Source organism: Tachypleus tridentatus, chromosome 4 (assembly GCF_004210375.1).
Source record: "Tachypleus tridentatus isolate NWPU-2018 chromosome 4, ASM421037v1, whole genome shotgun sequence".
NCBI lineage: Eukaryota > Metazoa > Arthropoda > Merostomata > Xiphosura > Limulidae > Tachypleus > Tachypleus tridentatus.
In genome coordinates, this window is record NC_134828.1 from 15,966,248 (window position 1) to 15,989,596 (window position 23,349).

The window sequence follows — 23,349 nt, forward strand, 5'->3', positions numbered from 1 at the left end:
TGCTGTCGTGCTTTATCAGAGGGAAAAGATTAAACGCTACACCTGATAAAGCTTACGTATGCTTTTATACCGTTTGATAGGAGTTTAATGATCAACGCGTATGTTTAATAGTGCAATTACAAAGATGAACAGATTCACATGAAGCTCTCATTGAGATTATAAGCAGCTACAACTTAATAACCTTTCTCGTTCAAAAGATGCAACGTTTCTTTTCATCTGCGTATACATAATAGTTTTGAATAAATATTGACTGTGTTTAATTTTATGTTTTTATAGTTTAAGAAGCATAACCCAAGAAACAAAATAATTGAAAACACACCTTAAAAAGCGTCAAGAACTGACACGGAGGATTTACTTAAATATATCGGGTTCGCATCCCCATCACACCAAACATGCTTGCCCTTTCAGCCACGGGGACGATATAATGTGACAGTCAATCCCACTATTCTTTGGTAAAAGAGTAGCCCAAGAGTTGGCGGTGGGTGGTGATGACTACCTGCCTTCCCTCTAATCTTACACTGTTAAGTTAGGGACGGCTAGCGCAGATAGCCCTCGAGTCGCTATGCGCGAAATTAAAAAACAAACAAACAACCTTAAATGTATATAGCCTCACTGACCATATATTTGTTGTATGTATTTCATTCACTAATACTTTATATAGGATGAATTTTGTCTCTTTACTGATATTGGATAATTCTGAAAGTTCACCCAATTGTGGGATATATCAGGATCAATGTCAGGACATTCGCTGCTTTTAATTTACGTCGATGACATAGATGAAGAAATAACCAGTAAGTTATTCACAGTTGCTGATGGTATTAATTTTTGATGTTGCTGGCTGTGAGGTGAAGGATTTGGTTTATTTGGTGAGTTGGATGAATAAATGTTAGATGGGTTTTAATTATAATAAACTCAATGCATGTGGGTAACCATAATTCCATTTAAGTATAATTTAGATGGTAATGAAAGACAGGAACTTGGAATGATAGCTGATAGTCTCTTTGGCCATTTGAGCTGCATGCTCTTACTAGTAGTAGAACAAACAGAATTTTAGGTTTTATCTAGAGAAATATTGAATACAAGTCTAAAGAAGTTATAATTTCATTGGACAGGTCACTGGTTAGGCTACATTTGGAATATTTTGTTCAGTCTTGGGCTTCTTACCTTACTAAATACACCAAATTGTTAAAAAGGGTCCAAAGGAGAGTTACTAGAATGGTACCTTGGATGGAGTGGTTGTCATATGAGGAGAGATTAAAATATCTCAAGCTGTTTTCTCTTGAAAAAAGTAAGATTTGGTAGGGATCTTACTGAGGTGTTTAAGATAATATAATTCAATGGTCAGAATGGAAAATTTGATTTGAATTTTGCACAAAGCTACTTGAGGGCTATCTGTGCTAGGTGTCTCTAATTTAGCAGTGTAATATTTGAGGAAAAAGACATGGTCATCATCACTGATTCTTGGACTACTCTCTTACCAATGAATAGCCCCCACAGCTGAAAGAACAATCATGTTTCGTGAGACAAGGATTCAAACTTGAGACCCTCAGATTATGAGTTGAGCACCCTTATCACCCGGCCAAGACAGAATGGCAAGACAAGGGGGCATAAGAATAAACTTTGTCAGGGTAAGGATTGTATTTAGCTTAATTTTCTTTTCTAATAGGGTGGGTGGTTCACAGAAGGACAGTTGTCTGCAAATGTGATGGATGTAGTTGATTTGAAATGGGAATAACTGATATTTGATAAACACTTGAATGATAAGGATGCCTGTGAGTGTATTAGCTTCAAAGATAAGTTTAATGGATGGGATGCTCTAGATGGACCAACATATCCCTTCTCGTCCTTAACTTCTAGGTATATCTACGTATAGAAATTTATTTGCAAAGTATGGTTAAATCATATACAAAGTAAAGGCAAATGTTTTCGGAACAAGTACTTTACAACCCATTAATTCCATATCACTCCTGTCATTATACATTAAAGTCAACGGATACCAACTCAACAGACATCAGTGTTGCTTCCCTGCTCAATGCGACATTTAAAGGGTAAATAAAAAATATGTAAAGAAACACCATCGAATGTGTGTTCACCAACCACCAAACCAACACTGGAAAAACCTTACTCTTCGTGGGATCGCAGCAAACTTTGAAGACAATCTTCATATTACGAGAAGCACAGCGTCCACCCACGCGCTGGTTTAGTTGATCAAGTCTTCCACCAGATGTCGCTAAGGAATATAACGATCTAAATTAATACATTCGATGGATTGGAATTAAAAATAAATGTGATTAATTGTACAACACACAGTATATCAAATATAAACCGATGCTTCTTAGAAAGAACTCCACGAGTTTGTTTCTTGTTTTATTTTACAGTTCCAACTATAAACGGTAGTTTCTAACATCTAACACAGTTTTAACAACAGACGAGGCGTTACCACATTAAAAAAAAAAAAAACACTGGCATGAAACCGAACCTAGGTGTATCTTACTAGATCTTTGTCTGATATAATTCCAGATTTTTTGTGCAAAAACGCACTTTATTTTCACGATTTAATTGACTAGATTCGAAACTACAAATTGACGGATTTTCTTTACTTCGTTTAGTCATGCCATTCGGCATATTTTGACATAAAATGTTTAATGGTTTTTTTTTTTGTTTTAGTTTCTTTCACCAATCAGCACGGCTATAGTGCTGACTCCTACTGTTAGACCACTACAGCAGTTGCTGATTCTTTTGAGACACATTATTAAAAATAACTTAAATTGTATTTTAATAAAATAATTAGTTATATTCTTTCTCAAGCCGCCATTTTCCTTCTAATGCAAATTAAATTATGGGTTAGTTTATTATTCGCCTGTAACGTAAGTTATGTGTTAGTATTTTTTAAACTGCCCCGCATGGCCAGGTGGGTTAAGGTGGGTGAATTAGTTACTTTACTCAAGATTTTTTTACAACATTTGCTGGCCCGGCATGGCCAGGTGGGTTAAGGCTTTTGACTCGTAATCTGAGGGTCGCGGGTTCGAATCCCTCTCCCACCAACCATTCTCGCCTTTTCAGCCGTGGGGGCGTTATAATGTTACGGTCAATCCCACTATTCGTTGGTAAAAGAACAGCCCAAGAGTTGGCGATGGGTGGTGATGACTAGCTGCCTTCCCTCTAGTCTTACACTGCTAAATTATGGACGGCTAGTGCAGATAGCCCTCGTGTAATTTTGCGCGAAATTTAAAAAACAACAATTTTTTTTAAATTCGTAGTTTTGTAAAATTGTGGGTTGGCTTTTATTTTTTCAGATATTCTAAATATTATTAATTAATTTTTTGTTTTAAGTTTCCTACTGCAACATACATTCCACAAAAAACTAATAATTTCAATCATTGATATCTACAATAATAATAACAAATCTCACAAGTTTTGTACTAACCGCGTAACATAACCAGCTTTTACTACAAACATATTCTTGGCACGTAAGAACCACGTGACACGATGGTTTTAATGTCGTTTCTCATTTGGCTTAATGGATCAGCTTCAGTCAAGAATATAAATTCCAAAAGTTATGTTCTAGATAGACAGACAGTCTGATGAACGGATAGAAAGATAAGTAGTCGAGCGAATGAAGAGGTAGACAGACGATCAGATAGACAGACGGAGAAATGGGCAGGTAAGTAGATGAATGAATAGATGGACAAATAGACTGATAGTCGGGGATACTGATAGATATTCAGTCTATCAGATAGATGGATGAACAGAAGGTTATATTGAGAGATAGTTCTACCAAATGTAATTAGTTACTTTGATGGAAGAACATACAGACAAACAGATGGATGGACTCACAAGGAGATGGTTAGTGAGATACGACAGATGGACGAGCAGGTACATGATGGAGGAACCTATTGATAGATAAATGGATAAGTAACCACATAAATAAACTTAATAACTTACATATAAAATAGTAGTCTTGGCCAGGCTTAAATTCTAAACCGCCAGGCTGTGGGGTGAACGAACGAAACGTGACAGTGAAGTACATGAGCTGATGAGGCTTATCACAGACGGCTATAACTCGGGGGTTGGGGTTGTTTATCCGACACGAATCATATTCTTCCTTAGAAACCTGGGGCAAAAAAACAACAACAGATTTCTTCACTGGTTTATTGTAAGATTAACTCATAACATGTAGGTGTTCGTTTTGTGAGAACTGTGGCGGAAAGTGCTCCCCTCTTCAAAAGCTACAGCTCGAATCTGTTCATCGGCCACCTTTCATCACACAATTTTTGTACCCTAAGAAAATATCAAAATATGAGTGGTAACAATAACCTGGGGCTTTCAAAAGTAAGTACTTCAGCCATGTGTTTTCTCATAGCAAAGCCACATCAGGCTATCTGCTTAGTCCACCGAGGGGAATCGAACTCCTTATTTTAGGGTTTTAAATCCGTAGACCTACCGTTGTACTAGCGGGGGGACAGAGGAACACATCAGATAAATATAGGATTTTATAATACCATTGAGTTCACAAAGAACCATGGCCCGGCATGGCCAAGTGTGTTAAGGCGTGCGACTTGTAATCTGAGGGTCGCGGGTTCGAATCCCGATCGCACCAAACATGCTCTCCCTTTCAGCCGTGGGAGCGTTATAATGTGGCCGCCAATCCAACTATTCGTTGGTAAAAGAGTAGCCCAATAGTTGGCAGTGGGTCGAGGTGAATAGCAGCCTTCCCTCTAGTCTTACACTGCTAAATTAGGGACGGCTAACGAATATAAACCTCGTGTAACTTTGCGCAAAATTAAAAACAAACCAAACCGTAAACGACGTTGAGAAACATAAAAAAAAACTTCACCTTGTAGGAGATCGTTTTAAGCCCAGCATGGCCAAGTGGGCTAAGGCGTTCCACTCGTAATTTGAGGGTCGCGGGTTCGAATCCCGATCGCACCAAACATGCTCGCCCTTTCAGCCATGGGAGCGATATAATATTACGGCCAATCCCACTATTCGTTCGTAAAAGAGTAGCCCAAGAGTTGGCGGTGGGTGGTGATGACTAGTTGCCTTCCCTCTAGCTTTACACCTCTAAATTAGGGACGGCTGGCGCAGATAGCACTCGTGTAGCTTTGCGCGAAATTCAAACCAAACCGAAAGTGACGTTCATTAACAAAAATTCACCTTGTACCAGATCGTTTTTTTAAAACCATATATATTATAAAATCTTTTATTTTAAATGTTCCGATATTACAAGCAAAAGCACGTGTTATTATATTTATATGAGCAAAACAGATCAGTTGATTATCATTATATGGTTAATAATACATCTAAGTGTCCTTACGTTATATATTATATAGGTTTCTACGTCTTCATCTGTTCCTGGAGTGTAGACCGGACATATAATGTTGACCTGGTCGTATTCAAAAGGTATATTTCCCTTGTTCACATCAATAATGTGGTCAGTGTTGTCTATCCGGAAGCTATATGACGGAACAAAAGAACAACAGTTTTAAAACAGGTGTAGCACACTTGTATACCAATTAATCCTTATTACAAGAACATATGATTAAAAGTAAAGAAATGTGTCTAATGACATCCAATACCGAAGAGACCTTTCGTACAATACCAGGGTTCTTCCGGTCCGCTTAGATACTACAGACAAAGTAATAATTACAGCTCTATTTTATGAACAAATCGTTTCGCTACAATCACTAAGATGAGAAATGGACTAAGTTTGTTTGAGGCAATTTCATCAGTTTTTTTTAATGTAATTACATATCAGAAGTAGGCCAATTATTTTCGATATAATAAATTGTTTTTGTTGCGACTTGTCTACTTATCTGTACGACAGTTGTACTAAAAATCGATATTTCAATTGGCATTTTGTGTACGTTCGATCAAAAGGAAAGAAGAGTTATTATTGTAATCGGTTTCATTTACACGTATTTTACGGCTTCAATGTCTCTCGGGGTTTCATTGTTTCTATATTATTCACTAGCTTCACAAACATCTAACTTAGAAAGTAGTCTATCTGTGGGACACGTCAGAACAAAAGAACGGAGTCTATAATGTTGATATTAATAATTATTAATTATATTAATTAATTATAATTCGTTCATGTTATACAAGTCTCAAGAAAATTAGAGAAACCTGAGACAGTTTAGAACATTAGACCCCCTCCTCTTAGTGGTAAAGCGGTATGTCTTCAGACTTATACCACTAAAAACCGGGTTTCAATACGCTTAGTGGGCAGAGAACAGATAGCCCGTTATTTATCTCTGCACTTAATATCATCAAACGATTTAGAAAAGTGTTGAGAAAAATACAGATTTTCTTAAAGTCATTTTGTAAACAAATTTTTTACACATTTGCTCCAAATAGCCATAATACCTGACCTCAATCGAACCTAATTCATTTTGCTTGGTATAATAAACATTTTACTTTGGTGTAGCTTACTATCAAAGAGCTTTCAGTTTTCCACATATAGAGGGCTCTTAAGCGAGAACACGAGGGGTCATCTCCAAAATTTGATACAAGTTTAAAATTTCAAAACATCTTGGGTATTTGAAAGACAGAGCTGCAACACGAATACCAAGAACCCGTTATAACAATTTGTAATAGTGGGACAAACAAAACAAAATGGAAATAGCCAGCAATAATAGTTTTGTTTGGTTAGACGTGTTGGGCATCAGAGTTCTTGTCACCATTCAGGTCTACGCTGTAACGTTTGCCCCAGACACACCTGATTATTCACTGTTTGCATTATACAGACACAGGAAGGGGAGCATAGAAACGACATGTTTGTTACGCGTAGCTTTCGAAACTATCACCTTCAGCAAGATCGAATTTTTAATTAGATGGTGTCCAATGGTACAGGTCTTTTAAAGGTGCCACTCCAGGTCATCATGACATGTTTTCCACCTACCTTTACCATTCTGCGTTTTAATCACACGGGCGACTCATCCATGATAATGTCTAATGAATCATAAAGAAAAGACACCTTTCGAAGTGCATAACTTAAGACAGTGGGGAATTCATCTCACGTGGCCGTACGTCTCGTATATTTATTGGATTCACATAAAAACAACAACCAAAGTATTCAGTCTGTTTCTGAAGATTTACCGCTAGGAGTGGTTGAACGCCTAACCTACTCAAACAACACGAAGCTTCGAAGGTCAATATATTTACTCTATTTGTGTAGAATAGTTTGGGGAAGAAGGAAACTGCCTTTCTGTAATTGTTTGTTGTTGTTGTTTTAATTTCACGCATAGCAAAAGAAATTGTACAAATTGCTAAGAGACAAGGGTTTGTTGCTAGGCAACGTGCATATATATACAAGTGTTGTTTATTAGGAGAAACGTTAGATGCTAGGGGACATGAATGTGTACAGTTGTTGGTTGCTAGGAGACATAAGTTCTTCACAGAGTGTCGTAATAAATGTCAGATCACAAAATATTTAAACATTTAATTAAAGTTTTGTACCTTTAAGTGTCTGTATCGTAACTTACGGTATAAACCTTATTTTTTAAAGACTTTCTCACATACAATATTATTTAGAATTTATCCGGCGAAAGGGGCCCAGCATGGCCAAGTAGTTAGGTGCTGGATTCGTAATCTGAGGGTCGCGGGTTCGAGTCCCCGTCACACCAAATATGCTCGTCCTTTTAGCCGTGAGGGCGTTATAATGCTATGGTCAATCCCACTATTCGTTTGTAAAAGAGCAGCTCAAGAGTCGGCGGTAGGTGGTGATGACTAGCTGCCTTCCCTCCAGTCTTACACTGCTAAATTAGGGACGGCTAGCACAGATAGCCCTGGTGTAGCCTTCGAAAATCAAAAAGAAACAAAACAATTATCCAGTGTAAGAGAATGTCGAAATGATTGGTCTATTGTCGAAGGATCTAACGATAATCATTCATTGTTATCGTATAGGAAACATATTCCAATACCTTTTGCCAAAACATTGAAGAATAGACTTGTCAAAAAAACAACAACAACTTTGTACGCAAAATGGTATGATACAATTATGTGAATAATGCGAAAAGCATAATCCCAACAAATACGTAATACACAGACCCAGTCCTTATAGCGCCTAATAGTATCCACAACAGACATATGGGAAGTGAACAGCTGTGGAAGAAATGCCTCGCCCTCTATCGGATTTCCCTCTACAACCAACGTGTTCACACAACAGTAATCAATGTTAGTGAAGGACCAGAAATGCGTTCCATTGGAACGACAGACACAACGCGACTGGTCTATTGTATCGAAGTGAAAGAAAATAAAAAGGAACTTGAACAGATCAGTATTGTTGGGTTCGTCAGGTACACGTGGCTCACCTCGTAACAAGAGCACGAACAGGCTGAATTTCCAGCGAGCTGTGAGCTGCCATATCTGATTTTCAGCCCCTACCCTTCTGTAAATCTATCTTAAGGGTGAAGGTCGTTCTGTTTCCAAGATGGCTTCTTCCTTCTTTTAAAAATGGAGTTGTTGCTTACAAAGATTATATTTAAAGAGATCAGTGGATGTTCAAAGTTCTGACACGTGTTCGTGGTTTAACTTGTTACTTGCGAAGTTGTCTCTAAAAAAAATATTCATTGGTATATTTCTTCTTTCGTTTCTAGTGACAAAATAGTATTAAATATTTAATATAACTTTGTAACTATTCCTATAACAGCAATGAAAACAGTGAACAAGGTAGATACAAAAGACAAATATCATGGGACTGCTCAACTTCTGTTGCATAAAAATGAAGTACAAAAGAGTTCAGTCATGTGATCATAATAATCCAACCAATCGGAGAGTGCCACACCAGCATAATGCCTTTAAAAGCCATGGCATTCCCAGCAGTAGTGTAGAGAAAATTCTCAAACAAAAATGCCAAATAGCAAATGGGTATAAGTCATACTTTTGGTCTGTTAAAACTACAGAGCAAGTTGCAAGTCAAGATTTCAATTTTCAGTAGTAATTGTACGGAAACTGCCAAGGATGTACGTGAAACTATGTCATGTAGCTCAGGATATGTCCTTTATGTGATACGTCATAATCCAGAAGGCGTCTTGCCACTATCTGTGAACGTTGCCTCTAAAACAATAAAATACACATTAACATGAAGTGGCCTTGACGAATAACGACAGACCAGTCTAAATTATGTAGCCGTCTTTATAAACCAACTGTTTAAGAGAGTCCAAATTATGTTCTTTATAGACCAGTCAAATTATGTTCTTTATAAACCAGTCCAAATCAAAGTCCAAATCAGAGATAACGACAGACCAGTCTAAATTATGTTCTTTATAAACCAGTCCAAATTATGTTCTTTATAAACCAGTCCAAATCATGTTCTTTATAAACCAGTCCAAATCATGTTCTTTATATACCAGTCCAAATCATGTTCTTTATAGACCAGTCCAAATTATGTTCTTTATAGACCAGTCCAAATTATGTTCTCTATAGACTAGCTCAAATTATGCTCTTTACAGACTAGCTCAAATTATGTTCTTTACAGATTAGTCCAAATTTAAATTGGCTAGCAACAATGAGTGACAGTTTATACGATAACAAAGTGAAGAATTTTGACACAGTACAATATCTTCAGATAAATATCCTGGTAGATCGATACAAGTGTGTTGGTGCTGTAGATATATGTAAAATGATGGCACCCTGACTGGTGACTGCTACAAGTATATTCTTATCCGTCATTTACTTAAAAACAAGATCTGTCAGGCAAAGATTCACTTTTATGTAAAACAGTGAGTAAAAAAATGAGAGATGATGGAACCACAGTTTGGTCTGCATAAATTATGTCACAAATGTTAAGGTCTTTTGAGCTTGACCAAAACAGTGAAAAGTGAAACAATCAACATCTTGACTGAACTGAGAGCATAATATAGGATACATAAGATACATAAGACGTCATCTCTTGCCATACATTAATAAATACAATGTATGTGCAAATAATGACGAATTATGCAAGTTCCTTACGTTTCCTTTCTGTTTTATATTAAGTTAACAGGCCTATCATTTAGTTATGATTATTAATTGTTTGTTACTCCTGTATTAGTATCACCAGCCCGTTTTCATAAATATTTCTAATACTGTGTGTTTTGAGTAAACAGTTTTACCTGTACTGTTCGGTAAAGGTTTTCGATTATGCTAATAACTATCACATCAATATCGGATCTAGCATATTTTAAGGGAAAAGGTCCATGTCCATTGTTTAACACATAAATCAGATATTTCAGTATAAATGATGCTTGGTTTATCCATTTGTTATAATTATAAATAGAAGTACAATTTGGCTCGGCATGGCCAAGAGTGTTAAGGCGTGCGACTCGTAATCTGAGGGTCGCGGGTATGAATCCCCGTCGCGCCAAACATGCTCGCCCTTTCAGCCGTGGGAACGTTATAATGTGACGGTCAATCCCACTATTCGTTGGTTAAAGAGTAGCCCAAGAGTTGGCGTTTGGTGGTGATGACTAGCTGCCTTCCCTCTAGTCTTACACTGCTAAATTAGGGACGGTTAGCGCAGATAGCCCTCGAGTAGTTTTGTGCGAAATTTAAAAAAAAAAACAAACAGGAAAAACAAAGAGACTCGATGTATTATTGTTTCTGACTCAGATTCATTTCTATTCTTGACTCGACTGTCTGGTGAGCAGTTTCCGCTTTTCTGGAAAAAAAATCGTGGGATCGATGTCGCTTTGGTGAAGACATATATTTCACTCTTCTTGTCACTTGCTAGTGATGTCATCAAAGCGAAATAAGAGACAATAAATCTTCGTTAGATCATATTGTTCTGTATCATAAGGAAATGAAAAGAAATCATAATCTGGTCTACCCAAGTATGAAACCTAAGAATATATAAATGTAAGTTTTATGAATTCCTCAAAATATGCTATCGTTTGAGAAATGAAACAGACTTTACTTAAACCCCAACCACATAGGTTTGGTGGGGTTGGTGCTTGGTTCATGAAGAAGTATGAAACAAACCTTGTTTAGCGCGATCGCATATCATGTTTTCGTTGGTGATATAGCTTGTGCTACGACAGTCTAGTAATAACATTGTCTGTTCCATGGTCTATGTCCTGACAACTGAATTGGTGATACAGTGTGGTACTGCTTTTGTTTGATGACACAGTGTGTATCCTGATTCTTGGTGGACATCACGTAGTGTACCGTCTTTGTTTGATGACACAGTGTGTATCTTGATTCTTGGTGAACATCACGTAGTGTACCGTCTTTGTTTAATGACACAGTGTGTATCCTGATTCTTGGTGGACATCACGTAGTGTACCGTCTTTGTTTGATGGCACAGTGTGTATCTTGATTCTTGGTCACGTAACTTTGTTTGATGACACGTATTCTTGGTACCGTCTTTGTTTGATGGCACAGTGTGTATCTTGATTCTTGATGGACATCACGTACTGTACTGACTTTGCTTATCAGTTGGTGACAGAAGCTATTATTTAACGAATTTCAATTCTTACAATGTTTACTTAAATCTCGTCAGAATGTATATCTTAAAATATTGTGTTGTGTCAAAACTGGAATGGCGATTTTATACTTGACCATAGGTTTTAGTTAGGTTTCTAGGTTCAGAAATCATCTTACAAGGTAATCCATGGACTGTTACCATATTGAATACGCCATTTTCTCAGCAGGAAATTAAATAATTTCAGTTTGAAAGAGAATCTTCTATTGGACAATGGTCCCTGCATACGTTTCTTATCAAGCTCTGAGACTACGGGTCATAATTTTTCAGACTTATAAATTAAAGGTTTAGTGGTCAACATCACAGTATCGTGGATCGTTTCTCATGCTTCGTATTGAGGAACAATAGAAATACACCAATAACCTCAACAGGCGCCAGGAAGGGTGGATTGGTGTGTTATGGACGATAAATTAGTTGGTTTGGATATAAAGTGGCTACCACTGACTTATGGAGTTTCGAGTTTTATTTGGATGAAATACAATACTAAGAAAAACAGCGACCAGAAAACCCAAAAAAGATTTACAACACACATTATAACCGTTCTGGTGCACCGTTCTGTAGCTGACCGTGTAATTAAGGACTATTTACATAATTTTTACATTCCAGCAGTACAGAAAAACGTGATACCACAGACTAGCTAATGTTTCTGGGAGTATTCTGGCAGTCATTGTTTTACCCTGTGTTCTCAATAGGTGTTTTCAACAATTTATTGACGCCACATGCCTGCTCACCAGGCCGTGACAGGACTGGTCTGAGTATAATAAAGGGGGGCGGGGTGGAACTCAACAGACAAAACAAAGTGTGAGAAGTGAAAGAGAGAACTCTATGCTACGACCAATTAACTCTTGTCCAATAAACTGTCTTGTTATATCACGTGAGCATCTTAAATCCATCTTTACTGTTTCCTATCACACCTGTTGATCTCAGTACATTAACTGAAGCGGTTTCCAATATAATCGAAAAATTATGTTTTTACTTCTCTTTGTTCCTATTACCTTAATGGCCCGGCATGGCCAAGCGCGATAAGGCGTGCGACTCGTAATCTGAGGGTCGCGGGTTCGCATCCCGGTCGCGCTAAACATGCTCGCCCTTTCAGCCGTGGGGGGCGTTATAATGTGACGGTCAATCCCACTATTCGTTGGTTAAAGAGTAGCCCAAGAGTTGGCGGTGGATGGTGATGACTAGCTGTCTTCCCTCTAGTCTTACACTACTAAATTAGGGACGGCTAGCACAGATAGCCCTCGAGTAGCTTTGGCGAAATTCCAAAAACAAACAAACAAACCAAACCTATTACCTTAATTTCAGCTTCATTTCTGTATTTGCACCCCAAGACCAAGACCTATATTTGCACCATGTTTTGTAAGAAATGAAAATACAGAGATATTGTGTATTATGATACAGCTCTTGTCTTATGTTGTGCAGTATAATCTAACTAAGCCTTGTAGTTAAAATAGTAAAGTTTAAGAACTTTTTATTGTTAAACTGTGCGTGTGTGTGTTTTCTTATAGCAAAGCCACATCGGGCTATCTGCTGAGTCCACCGAGGGTAATCAAACCTCTGATTTTAGTGTTGTAAATCGGTAGACTTACCTCTGTAGCAGCAGGGGGACTGTTAAACTGAGTGACAGTCTTCGAAACCTCTTGTTGAATTGTGTCACGGTCGAGCGAATCTTTTATTGTTAAATTGTGTTTGTTTTTAATTTGAATTTCCCGCAAAGCTACTCGAGGGTTATCTGCGCTAGCCGTCCCTAATTTAGCAGTGTAAGACTAGAGGGAAGGCAGCTAGTTATCATCGCCCACCTCCAACTCTTGGGCTACTCTTTTACGAACGAATAATGGGGTTGACCTCACATTATAACGCTTTCACGGCTGAGAGGGCGAACATGTTTAGTGTGACGGGGATTCGAACCCTCGGATTAAGAGTTAAGTGTCTTAACCAACTGGCCATGCCGGGTCCACATTATTTTGTTAAACTGGGTCACAGCAATGACATTTTGTTAAAAAAAAACGTGTGTGTGTTTTCTTATAGCAAAGCCACATCAGGCTATCTGCTGAGTCCACCGAGGGAAATCGAACCCCTGATTTTAGCCTTGAAAATCCGTAGCCTTACTGCTGTACCAGCAAGGGGGCATTGAAAAAGCACCAAAACTCACTTTCCTACACACCAAACGTAATATTAAATTTAAAACAATTAAATATTCTGTTTTGCCCGCCCCTCAGTGGCACAGCGGCATGTTTTCGGACACAATACTAGAAACCTGGTTTCGATACCCGTGGTGGGCAATGCACACATAGCCCATTGTACAGCCTTGTGCTTAACTGCAACCAAACTATTATGTTCCGAATGTCTAGTTCTTGAAATAATAACATTTGATAGAGATCGTCAGTATGCATCCCACGGAACTTCTCCGAGAAGAGGGGGAAGTGTTAGTGCACGTGCAGTAATTTCTTGGTTTATTTCTTATAGACCTCGTGAGACGGTTAATGGTAGAGGCATTAACGAGAGTCCCGTGACGCTATGCCACCAGATATTAACAACATAATGTACAGTCGACATTTACCTGTTTTCATTCAACGTGGTTGCCTCGTGATTACGTCAAATTTGTATTAAGTGCCGGTTTGAAAAAAAACAAACTTGCTTTTGAAAAAAATAGAATTAACGCATTTTTGTTGACGCTAGAAACGACTGTGAACCAAAGAAACACGTTTTGAAATATATTTTGGAATTTTATGTTCGGTAACAGACCCTATCCAGCCTTTTGAAGAACAAGTACATGTGGCTTAAGGAAATACGATTGCTACTAATCGAAACCGGTTTCGGGGAAATCTCACCCCTCATTAGTTTTTTTCTTTCGAATTCCGCGCAATGCTGCACGAGGGCTATCTGCGCTAGCCGTCCTTGGTTAAGCTGCGTAAGACTAGAGGGAAGGCAGCTAGTCATCACCAACCACCGCCAACTCATGTGCTACTCTTTTACCAACGAATAGCGGGATTGACCGTCACATTATAACGCCCCCACAGCCGAAAGGGTGAGCAAGTTTGGTGTAGCAGGGATTAAAACCCGCGATCCTCAGATTTCGGGTGTCCCTAACCATTTGGCCATGCCAGGCCCCTGTCATTGTTAAATCTTGAAAGGACAACTCGAAAAATATATAGGGTTTCCAGGGCTGGTGGAGAGTATAGAATGGTGATTATTTAGAAATCCATTACATAAATGGCAGTAAACACATTCTCCTTCTAAGTGATTTCCAGGTGGTGCTGGAATACAAAAATTCTGTTTTTAAAAGGGTTTATTCATTGTCAAGGGCCACCAGCTGTTTATTTACCATTAACAAGAGGGTTAATCCAATATAATACGTATACCATTAACGTATAATTAATAACACAATTTTGTGTGTTTGTTGCAGATTCATTCTACAGACAGACAAAGTGCTTTTACCTTTGTTGTTATTGTTCGATTAGTTACCATGGTGTTTTCGATAACCTACTAGTACTCTAGATGTCAGGGCTCTTTTACTACCTTAAAAAACAATGTCATTTGAAATTACAATGTACTTGCAATGTAACACTAGCGGTTCCTAGAGGAAACTTTGTAGTAATTGCGGATATTATATCTTTACCCTCATTTCACTGACAGATAAGCTGTTGAAAACATCTTATTTCGAACTGTTTCTGAAATCCTATGGTTTTCTTCGATATAATACCTTTGACTGACATAAATAAAGTTTAGCAAGTTTTAAACAGCAGTTTGATAGTAGAAAGTCACTTTTTTTTATAACGTTGAGACATAAATCCAAGGGTTTTATGGCATTTCTCTATTTTAGGTCTCATATGGGAAAACAGGTTTGTTACAGGCAGTCTTTTCGAGTTATGAAAAATGTTAATCCTCTATACGAAGATAAAGCACTTTATATGTCATTTATTTCTTAGAACAGACACACACACACATACTTAACTTGGAATGTGGTACATAAATATTTTAAAGTGACTCTGTGAGGATAAATGATACGGTTAAACTTTAATTTCACACAATAAAAACAGAGACAAGGGCGTCCTGGAAAGGCAAGGGGATATTTGTCCCCCTATGGATAATAAGGAAAATAATTATTTTCATTCGATATATGCATATAAATGTTTATTCGCGTCACAATTTCGTATTACTATGTTCTCACCCTTTGAAAATCTTTGCCTCTTTTTGCTCGTAATTAGTTACCTCTATAAATCGGCTTAATTCACGTTTGTAATTATGTATTTTCTTCAATCAATGATCACGAGAAACGAACAAATCACTTGTCTCCTTTCCATTATTCAGCATGAAAAGCGTAGGAAAAAATCATTTTCTCTCATTTTGGACAATTAAATCGAAGCGCCCTCTTGTGGCAATACCGGAAACCAAGTATGCACGAACAAATCACTTGTCTCCTTTCCATTATTCAGCATGAAAAGCGTAGGAAAAAATCATTTTCTCTCATTTTGGACAATTAAATCGAAGCGCCCTCTTGTGGCAATACCGGAAACCAAGTATGCACGAACAAATCACTTGTCTCCTTTCCATTATTCAGCATGAAAAGCGTAGGAAAAAATCATTTTCTCTCATTTTGGACAATTAAAGCGAAGCGCCCTCTTGTGGCAATACCGGAAACCAAGTATGCTTTTTATACTCGTCAAAACAAGTAATCCGAATTACACAGTGTTTAACTTCCCTCCGTCTCTGGCTCTGTTGACGGCACAATTTCGCTAATAAAAGCTCATGATAGAATCGACTGGTTTAATGGAACTATTCAAGACCCATTATACATACTTGCAAGGTTGAGTAAGCCAATGTTTATAGAAAGAATGGTTTTCAATCCCCTTAATGTTCCCAGTGTACCACCATATTCAGCTTTCCGAGATCCAAACTATTAAAATTAATCCCCCAAAATAAATGTCACTTACGGTAGGGAAATTAGTGGAATACCTTGGTACGTATAGAAATATGTCTTCAATACCTTGTTATTGTTTTTTAGTACAAAGACACACAACGTGCTGTCTGTGTTATGCCCATCACACGTATTGAACCTCGATTTTTTAACGATATACGTTTTCAGACTTAGCTTTGGGTCACCGGTTCTGTTTTTTAGTACAAATAACAAACAAAGGACTACCCGAGTTGTGCCGTCAACGGGTGTCGAACCTCGGGTTTAGTGTAATAAGCCTTCAGACTTGACGCTTAGTCATGAGGAGACTTTTTTTTAGAACAAAGCTGCAGAATGAGCTATCTATATTCTATTCACCGTGAGGTATCGAGTCTCGTATTTTATTGTCGCAAGTTTGTAAATTTACCACTGACCAACCAAGAGACTTTCATTCAGTAAGACACCGAACATTATAATAACCGGTCACTAACACGTGTAGTTATAATTTTAGTTTCTGTTATCATCATAATTACTATTAATCTGACAAGAACAATTAACTTTAAGTGTTAATTACTGGATTGTAATTATTTTGCGTGTTAAAGAAAACTATGGTACAAATTAAGATAGAAAACAAGAGGGAATCCTCAATAGGCGCGGCACTTGAGATTCTTTTACGCAACATTAGAGTAAATTAATCTATGAGACTTTTTTTTATTTATTTATTATTTATATGGGCCCGGCATGGCCAAGCGTGTTAAGGCGTGCGACTCGTAATCTGAGGGTCGCGAGTTACAATCCCGGTCGCGCCAAACATGCTCGCCCTTTCAGCCGTGGGGGCGTTATAATGTGACGGTCAATCCCACTTTTCGTTGGTAAAAGAGTAGCCCAAGAGTTGGCGGTGGGTGGTGATGACTAGCTGCCTTCCCTCTAGTCTTACACTGCTAAATTAGGGACGGCTAGCACAGATAGCCCTCGAGTAGCTTTGTGCGAAATTCCAAAACAAACAATTATTTATATTTTTGTGCGCCAGCAATACCAAACGTGGGGCTCCCGTTCATTTAATTCGATTATATTACTCATCATGAGCTCCACCAGTCTACCCTTAAAGTTAAATTATCTTAGACAAGATTAGAGTAAATTGGGCTGTGAGATCTTGGGCGTGATCAAATACATCAATCGAAGGGGCTTGACCTCCTGAGTCCAAAAGTGTAACTAAGTCTCAAATCAGTGAAGAAATGATGGAACTATGAGCTGAAAGTTTGTACGTAAAAACGAAAACAAAACTAAATCTCAGAGCCGTTCTATGAGCCGTTATGCCGCGGCTGAAAAAAAAAATCAATTGATGAATGAGCTTTTGTGAAGACAAAGATAATTAGATGAAGAGAGGAAGAAGATGTTGAAGGTAAGATAGAATAACGATATAACAATAGGACGATAGAGAAAATTAATTAATTTAACTAACGGTTTCAACATATTTGACTTAACACACACGTAGAGATATCTGTTTACGTCATGACTCACGTAATCTATTTTTTTTTTTTTTTTGGTGCCAGACAGGAAGTACATACATGTTTGTTTTTTTTTGTAGGGGGAGTTACGAGGCACATTAAAAAATAAACGTTGATAGTTTTACTTCAAATTCTTTGGGGCATTTTAGTTTATCACAAACCGTAAAACGTTAAAAGAACCTTATAGTGAATAATGCTCGAAAAGAAAGAACGAGGGTTATTCGAATAAACTGCTTTGATTTGGTAACTCTTCTGCGCGAGCTGTCCCTAGTTTAGCAGTGTACCACTAGAGGGAAGGCAGCTAGTCATCACCACCCACCGCCAACTCTTGGGCTACTCTTTTGGTAACGAATAGTGGGATTGACCGGAACATTATAACGCCCCCACGGCTGAAAGGGCGAGAATGTTTGGTGGGAGAGGGATTCGAACCCGCGACCCTCAGATTACGAGTCAAAAGCCTTAACCCACCTGGCCATGCCGGGCCAGCAAATGTTGTAAAAAAAATCTTGAGTAAAGTAACTAATTCATTGTATTGTATTTCTGAAGACGATATACCAGTTGTATGTTTATTTGTTGTTAAACGCAAAGTTATACAACGAGCTGTCTGTCGTGCCCATCACGAGTATGGAAGTCCATTTTTTAGCCCGAGAAGCCTTCACATGTACCACAGCAGTTCTATAAACACTTCCCTCTAGTTTTCACTGCTAAACCAGAGGGGGCTCGCGCGGATAGCCTGCGTGTCGGTTTGTGAAAAAAAATTCAGAACAAAACAAACTGATATCGATTGGCTTGAAAACGGTATGAAACTCTGGAAACTGCGTTTCGATACCCGTGGTGGACAGAGCACGGATAGCCTATTATGTAGCTTTCTACATAACAACAATTAATCGAAGCCAAATTGAGAATTTGACTGTCACGCACATAACGCACCCACGACCCCAAAAGAACAACGAAAAGAGAAACAAAAAACTTCAGCTTCATACTCCGGAACCCAAACCAGTTAATATGTTCGACTAATTCGAACAGTCTCTAAAGTATCATTTTGATAAATAAGAAATCTGACTCCATTAAATATAGTATATGTGTACATAAAGTCAGATTAAGAATTCTATTAGCCCAAGGCTTTCTAACTTGTGCAGGCTCCCTCGAGACAGAACCTCTCCGTGAAATACATTTATAGTCATAACTTGAGCCCGCTTAATATGAGGTTGTTGTGCACTTCATTACAAAAATTTTTGTGTGCATAGATTAAATATGAGAACGTCTTTAAGGGTCATTGATAAGTAACTATTGGATTATGTCTTTGGTTTGCATTGCATATCAAAAATATTTTTGATGCCACTGGCACAAAGACTACGGAGTTATTAAACAATTAAGAACTTATTCAACGACCCCCAGCACTTAAAACATATTGATACACATTACCCCTCAAAACATATCCCATAATACCTTGAATGAACAATACACTTCCGAGTTTTGTGCTTGTGGTTTTAATTAAATGGAACACCGGCTCTTTTCTAGCACGTGGGCCCGGCATGGCCAAGCGTGTTAAGGCGTGCGACTCGTAATCTGAGGGTCGCGGGTTCGCATCCCGGTCGCGAACAAACAATTCTAGCACGTGCTTCGCACTTGACCACAACGATGGCGGAAATAATTTATAATAACCTCATTGGCTAATCAATAGATTGAAACCAATTTCGCGCAACGAACTCAATGCACTACATTGACGTCCATTTAATCCTGCGTATCTTGCATTATAAAAAATTACAAAAAACATCTCTTTCTTTTTATTAACTGTAAATGTGTGTCTAACATTGGAAACATTAATGTTGTTCGAACATTATTCGTCCATCGAATAAATGTTTTGTTTATTTTGAATTTCGCACAAAGCTACTCGAGGGCTATCTGTGCTAGCCGTCCCTAATTTAGCAGTGTAAGACTAGAGGGAAGGCAGCTAGTCATCATCACCCACCGCCAACTCTTGGGCTACTCTTTTACCAACGAATAGTGGGATTTACCATCACATTATCACGCCCCACGGCTGAAAGGACGAGCATGTTTGATGCGACGAAGATTCGAACCCGCGACCCCCACATTACGAGTCGAACGCCTTAGCCCACTTGGCCATGCCGTGCCTCGATTAAGCGAAACAAAACTTAAATTGCATTTTTTTTAAAATATGCATTAAAGAGCTTGTCTAAACGACGTAATAGATATTGATATAATTATCAAACAACGTGGTCGCTTTGACACCTTGCCACCAGACGACACGAGATAAATCGATAAGGTCACGAGAAAAGCAAGACCTCGCCCCCACCAAAAAAAACCAACAACAAAACAACTCGTGTCGTAGCAAGAGTCACATCAGATAAGGTAAGACTGACGGGGCAGAAAGGTTTATAAAATTGCTGTTATATTGTTATTTTTATCGCGTGGAGAGAGAGTTCCAGAGATATAAGCGTTGACCGGTCAACTCTGCTACTCAAATTTAACAAAGAACGACTATTTCTGAATTCAGTAGCCAACCATCCAAACACTTGTTTGGAATGACAGTACAACTTCAGATGTACCACTAGAGTCTGAATTTCAACTTTGTCTTTTGTTATTATTAGTATTATTTGAAAAAGTGGCTTCGCGAAACGCGTTTAACCAATAAGAAATCCGATTTATTGTAGAAACGAAACTCGGAGTTGAGAATTGAATCAATAAAGGTTTTGAAAACATGAATAAAATGAATAATTTATAGCTTGACTTGTTGAAAAATAAGTCTGCCCCCCCCCCCCGTTTCCTTTTATTGACAGAAACAAGAACGAGAGAATGACTAATCGTTTACAAACGTGTTATGTAAATATCAAATACTGAGAAGGCCAGGAAGCGGCACAGCTTTACAGTTTCTTCTCAACTTGAAAATTAACATAGAACTACGTGACCTGAGTTGGTGGTTATAAGAATATCAGATTTAGTTAACTAGGCTTAGCTGTCTTTAGTTTTAGATCTAGTTAACTTGGCTTAGCTGTCTTTAGTTTTGGGTTTAGTTAACTAGGCTTAGCTGTCTTTACTTTTGGGTTTAGTTAACTAGGCTTAGTTGTCTTTAGTTTTGGATTTAGTTAACTAGACTTAGCTGTCTTTGGTTTTAGATTTACTTAACTAGGCTTAGCTGTCTTTAGTTTTAGATTTATTTAACTAGGCTTAGCTGTCTTTAGTTTTGGAGATCGAGCAATTTAAAACCACACCATGTATTGTTGCTCTTCGCGGATGCTTCCACACATTGGATGTTTTCGTTATAGTACAGATACGGTATTGCATGCTGATAGATTACTGATAAAACTAGAATATGTAAGACAGTATTGTCGTCACTGTAAGAAATCTTTAAAACAATAATATAGTGCTGTAGTCACTATTGTTCACGCTGTAAGAAATCTCTCGGTTCTTGCCGGTCTAACTGAACAGTGACATTTTATTAGCACTGTTTTAACATACCAACAGCTCCAACGTTTAGAGCCTGTTTTTTTTAGTGTTTTTCTTTCTCATGATAAAGGGATGCGAACCTGGGATCCACAGTTAGGAAAGGCTCATGCCTGTATCCTGTGGGTAGACACATTGTGGTAATTCTACAATATAGCCTAATGAAAATGTGTAAAACTCCAACGCGATTGTAGTCAGTAATTCGTGTTTTGTCTTTATTCATTAATACATATGAGCGCCGCTCATTTATCTTATTTTGGGTTATTTGGTTTAATTTTGTAAAACTGAGTTTAATTATTCACCTACTTGTCGCGAAAGTGAAAAGGTAGGTGCTGAGAAGACGATCCCTCAGTTTCCTACTGTTATTAAGCGTTTTATTATTCTCTGTATTAGCATGTGTGAGAACGAAACTTGAACAAGGCCTATGTTTACTAGCGTTATTAAAATAAATGAACATGAAGCCTAAATTAACAGTCGATTATTAATGGAAAGGCGTTTCCTCTCGAAGATCTTCGATGACCCACAATCCAATTCAACGCCTTGTTTTCCCAAATACAACTCCTAATACCAATCACGTTCATGTGATACTGCCAGTTTCCTCGATGCTTATCTCTACCATATTATAAGTCTGAGCCAAAGAACCTTTCTTATTTTTGTTTTTATTTTATAGGCTTTACTTTAACGGTGCGGAGTTGTGGTTGAGACATGTTAGTTGTATGAACATATTCTCTAAAAAACTGGTTTTAGAATTGCGTGAAAAGCTACACTTAGGCTTTATAGTCTTTTAGCTCATATAGGGAAGACAGCTTAGTCAACAGCTCTCATCGCCAGCTCGTGGGTTACTCTGATTGCATAATGAGATTTGACTGTCACTCTTATGACACATTCAAGGCTCTAAAGTGCTGAGCACGTTTTCGTCACAAAGGATCGAGAATCTTGTATCATCGTATTCGGAAACAAACATACTGTTACAATTAATCGCACTATATGTTACGGAGTTTCTTAACGTGTTTTTCATATAAAATGAGTGAATGGGTTTGATTCTTTTAACCAGTTCCTTAAACTGTCTGAATATGTGGAGCCCACTTGGTGTTAAAACAAGTCATCTACTCCATAATTCAAGTAGAAATAAATGTTGAGTCTACGAAAACAACCTTTTGTTTTCTGTGGAAACGACGAAGCCCTTTTACGTCTCGCAAGCCGATTTTTATATCGTCTTCCAACTGGTCTGTCGATGTCTGTCACATTTATTACCTATCTAGTTATTTAAACCTTTTGGTGTGTCTTAATTATCGGATGCACTTAAACTAATGACAACACCAAGCAAAGCACAGAAAGGTTCGAATATAGGAGACTGAATTATAGAACTAAGTAATGCCTGTGTTGAAACTGAGACCTTTTTGTAAATGAATAAACAAGAAATCTACAAAAATTACAATTGAAAATAGAAATACAAAAAAATATTTATCTAAACTAAAGTTGTTTACTAAGTAATGGAACACGAAATCTACCAAACTGATTGTTTACTAAAGAACTGAAGAGAAAAGACTGCTAAATAAACCAAAACTAAGATAGTTTATCGAAGAATTGAACACGAAGCCCACCATAACTGAAAGTGTCTTCTTATAAACGGGTGTTCTTGTGTGTGTCTTTCTTATAGCAAAGCCACATCGGGCTGTCTGCTGAGTCCACCGAGGGGGAATCGAACCCCTGATTTTAGCCTTATAAATAAAACAAGAAAATAAATTCAAATAGACTTTTCAACTAAAGAACTTAACAAAACTACTTAAATTAAAACTACTTACCAATAAACTGATAAAACAATCTACCCAAACGATTGTTTTCTGAAAGTTTAAATAATAATTCCAGCAAAAATAAGATGCTTGTGTTTTTTCTTGTAGTAAAGCCACGTCGGGCTATCTGCTGAGTCCACAAATAAAGTAAATTAGATAAATAATAATAATAAATAAATAAACTAAACAAGAATATTTAATAGAAATTTCTGTCAAATTAAGGAAGGA

At 37.7% G+C, this 23,349-nt stretch overlaps 1 protein-coding gene across 2 annotated transcripts in view; it reads right to left on the reverse strand.

Annotated features, from left to right (window-relative positions):
- LOC143248617 (ephrin-B1-like) overlaps positions 1-23,349 on the reverse strand; it is a 358,684-nt gene that overhangs the window by 4,682 nt on the left and 330,653 nt on the right. For both annotated transcript variants that reach the window (XM_076497117.1, XM_076497118.1), the window contains exons 2-4: positions 5,318-5,456; positions 3,946-4,114; positions 2,126-2,230 (exon numbers count right to left, since the gene is read on the reverse strand). In XM_076497117.1, the coding sequence (XP_076353232.1) occupies positions 2,126-2,230; positions 3,946-4,114; positions 5,318-5,456 (413 nt within the window). The remainder of the gene's footprint in view (positions 1-2,125; positions 2,231-3,945; positions 4,115-5,317; positions 5,457-23,349) is intronic.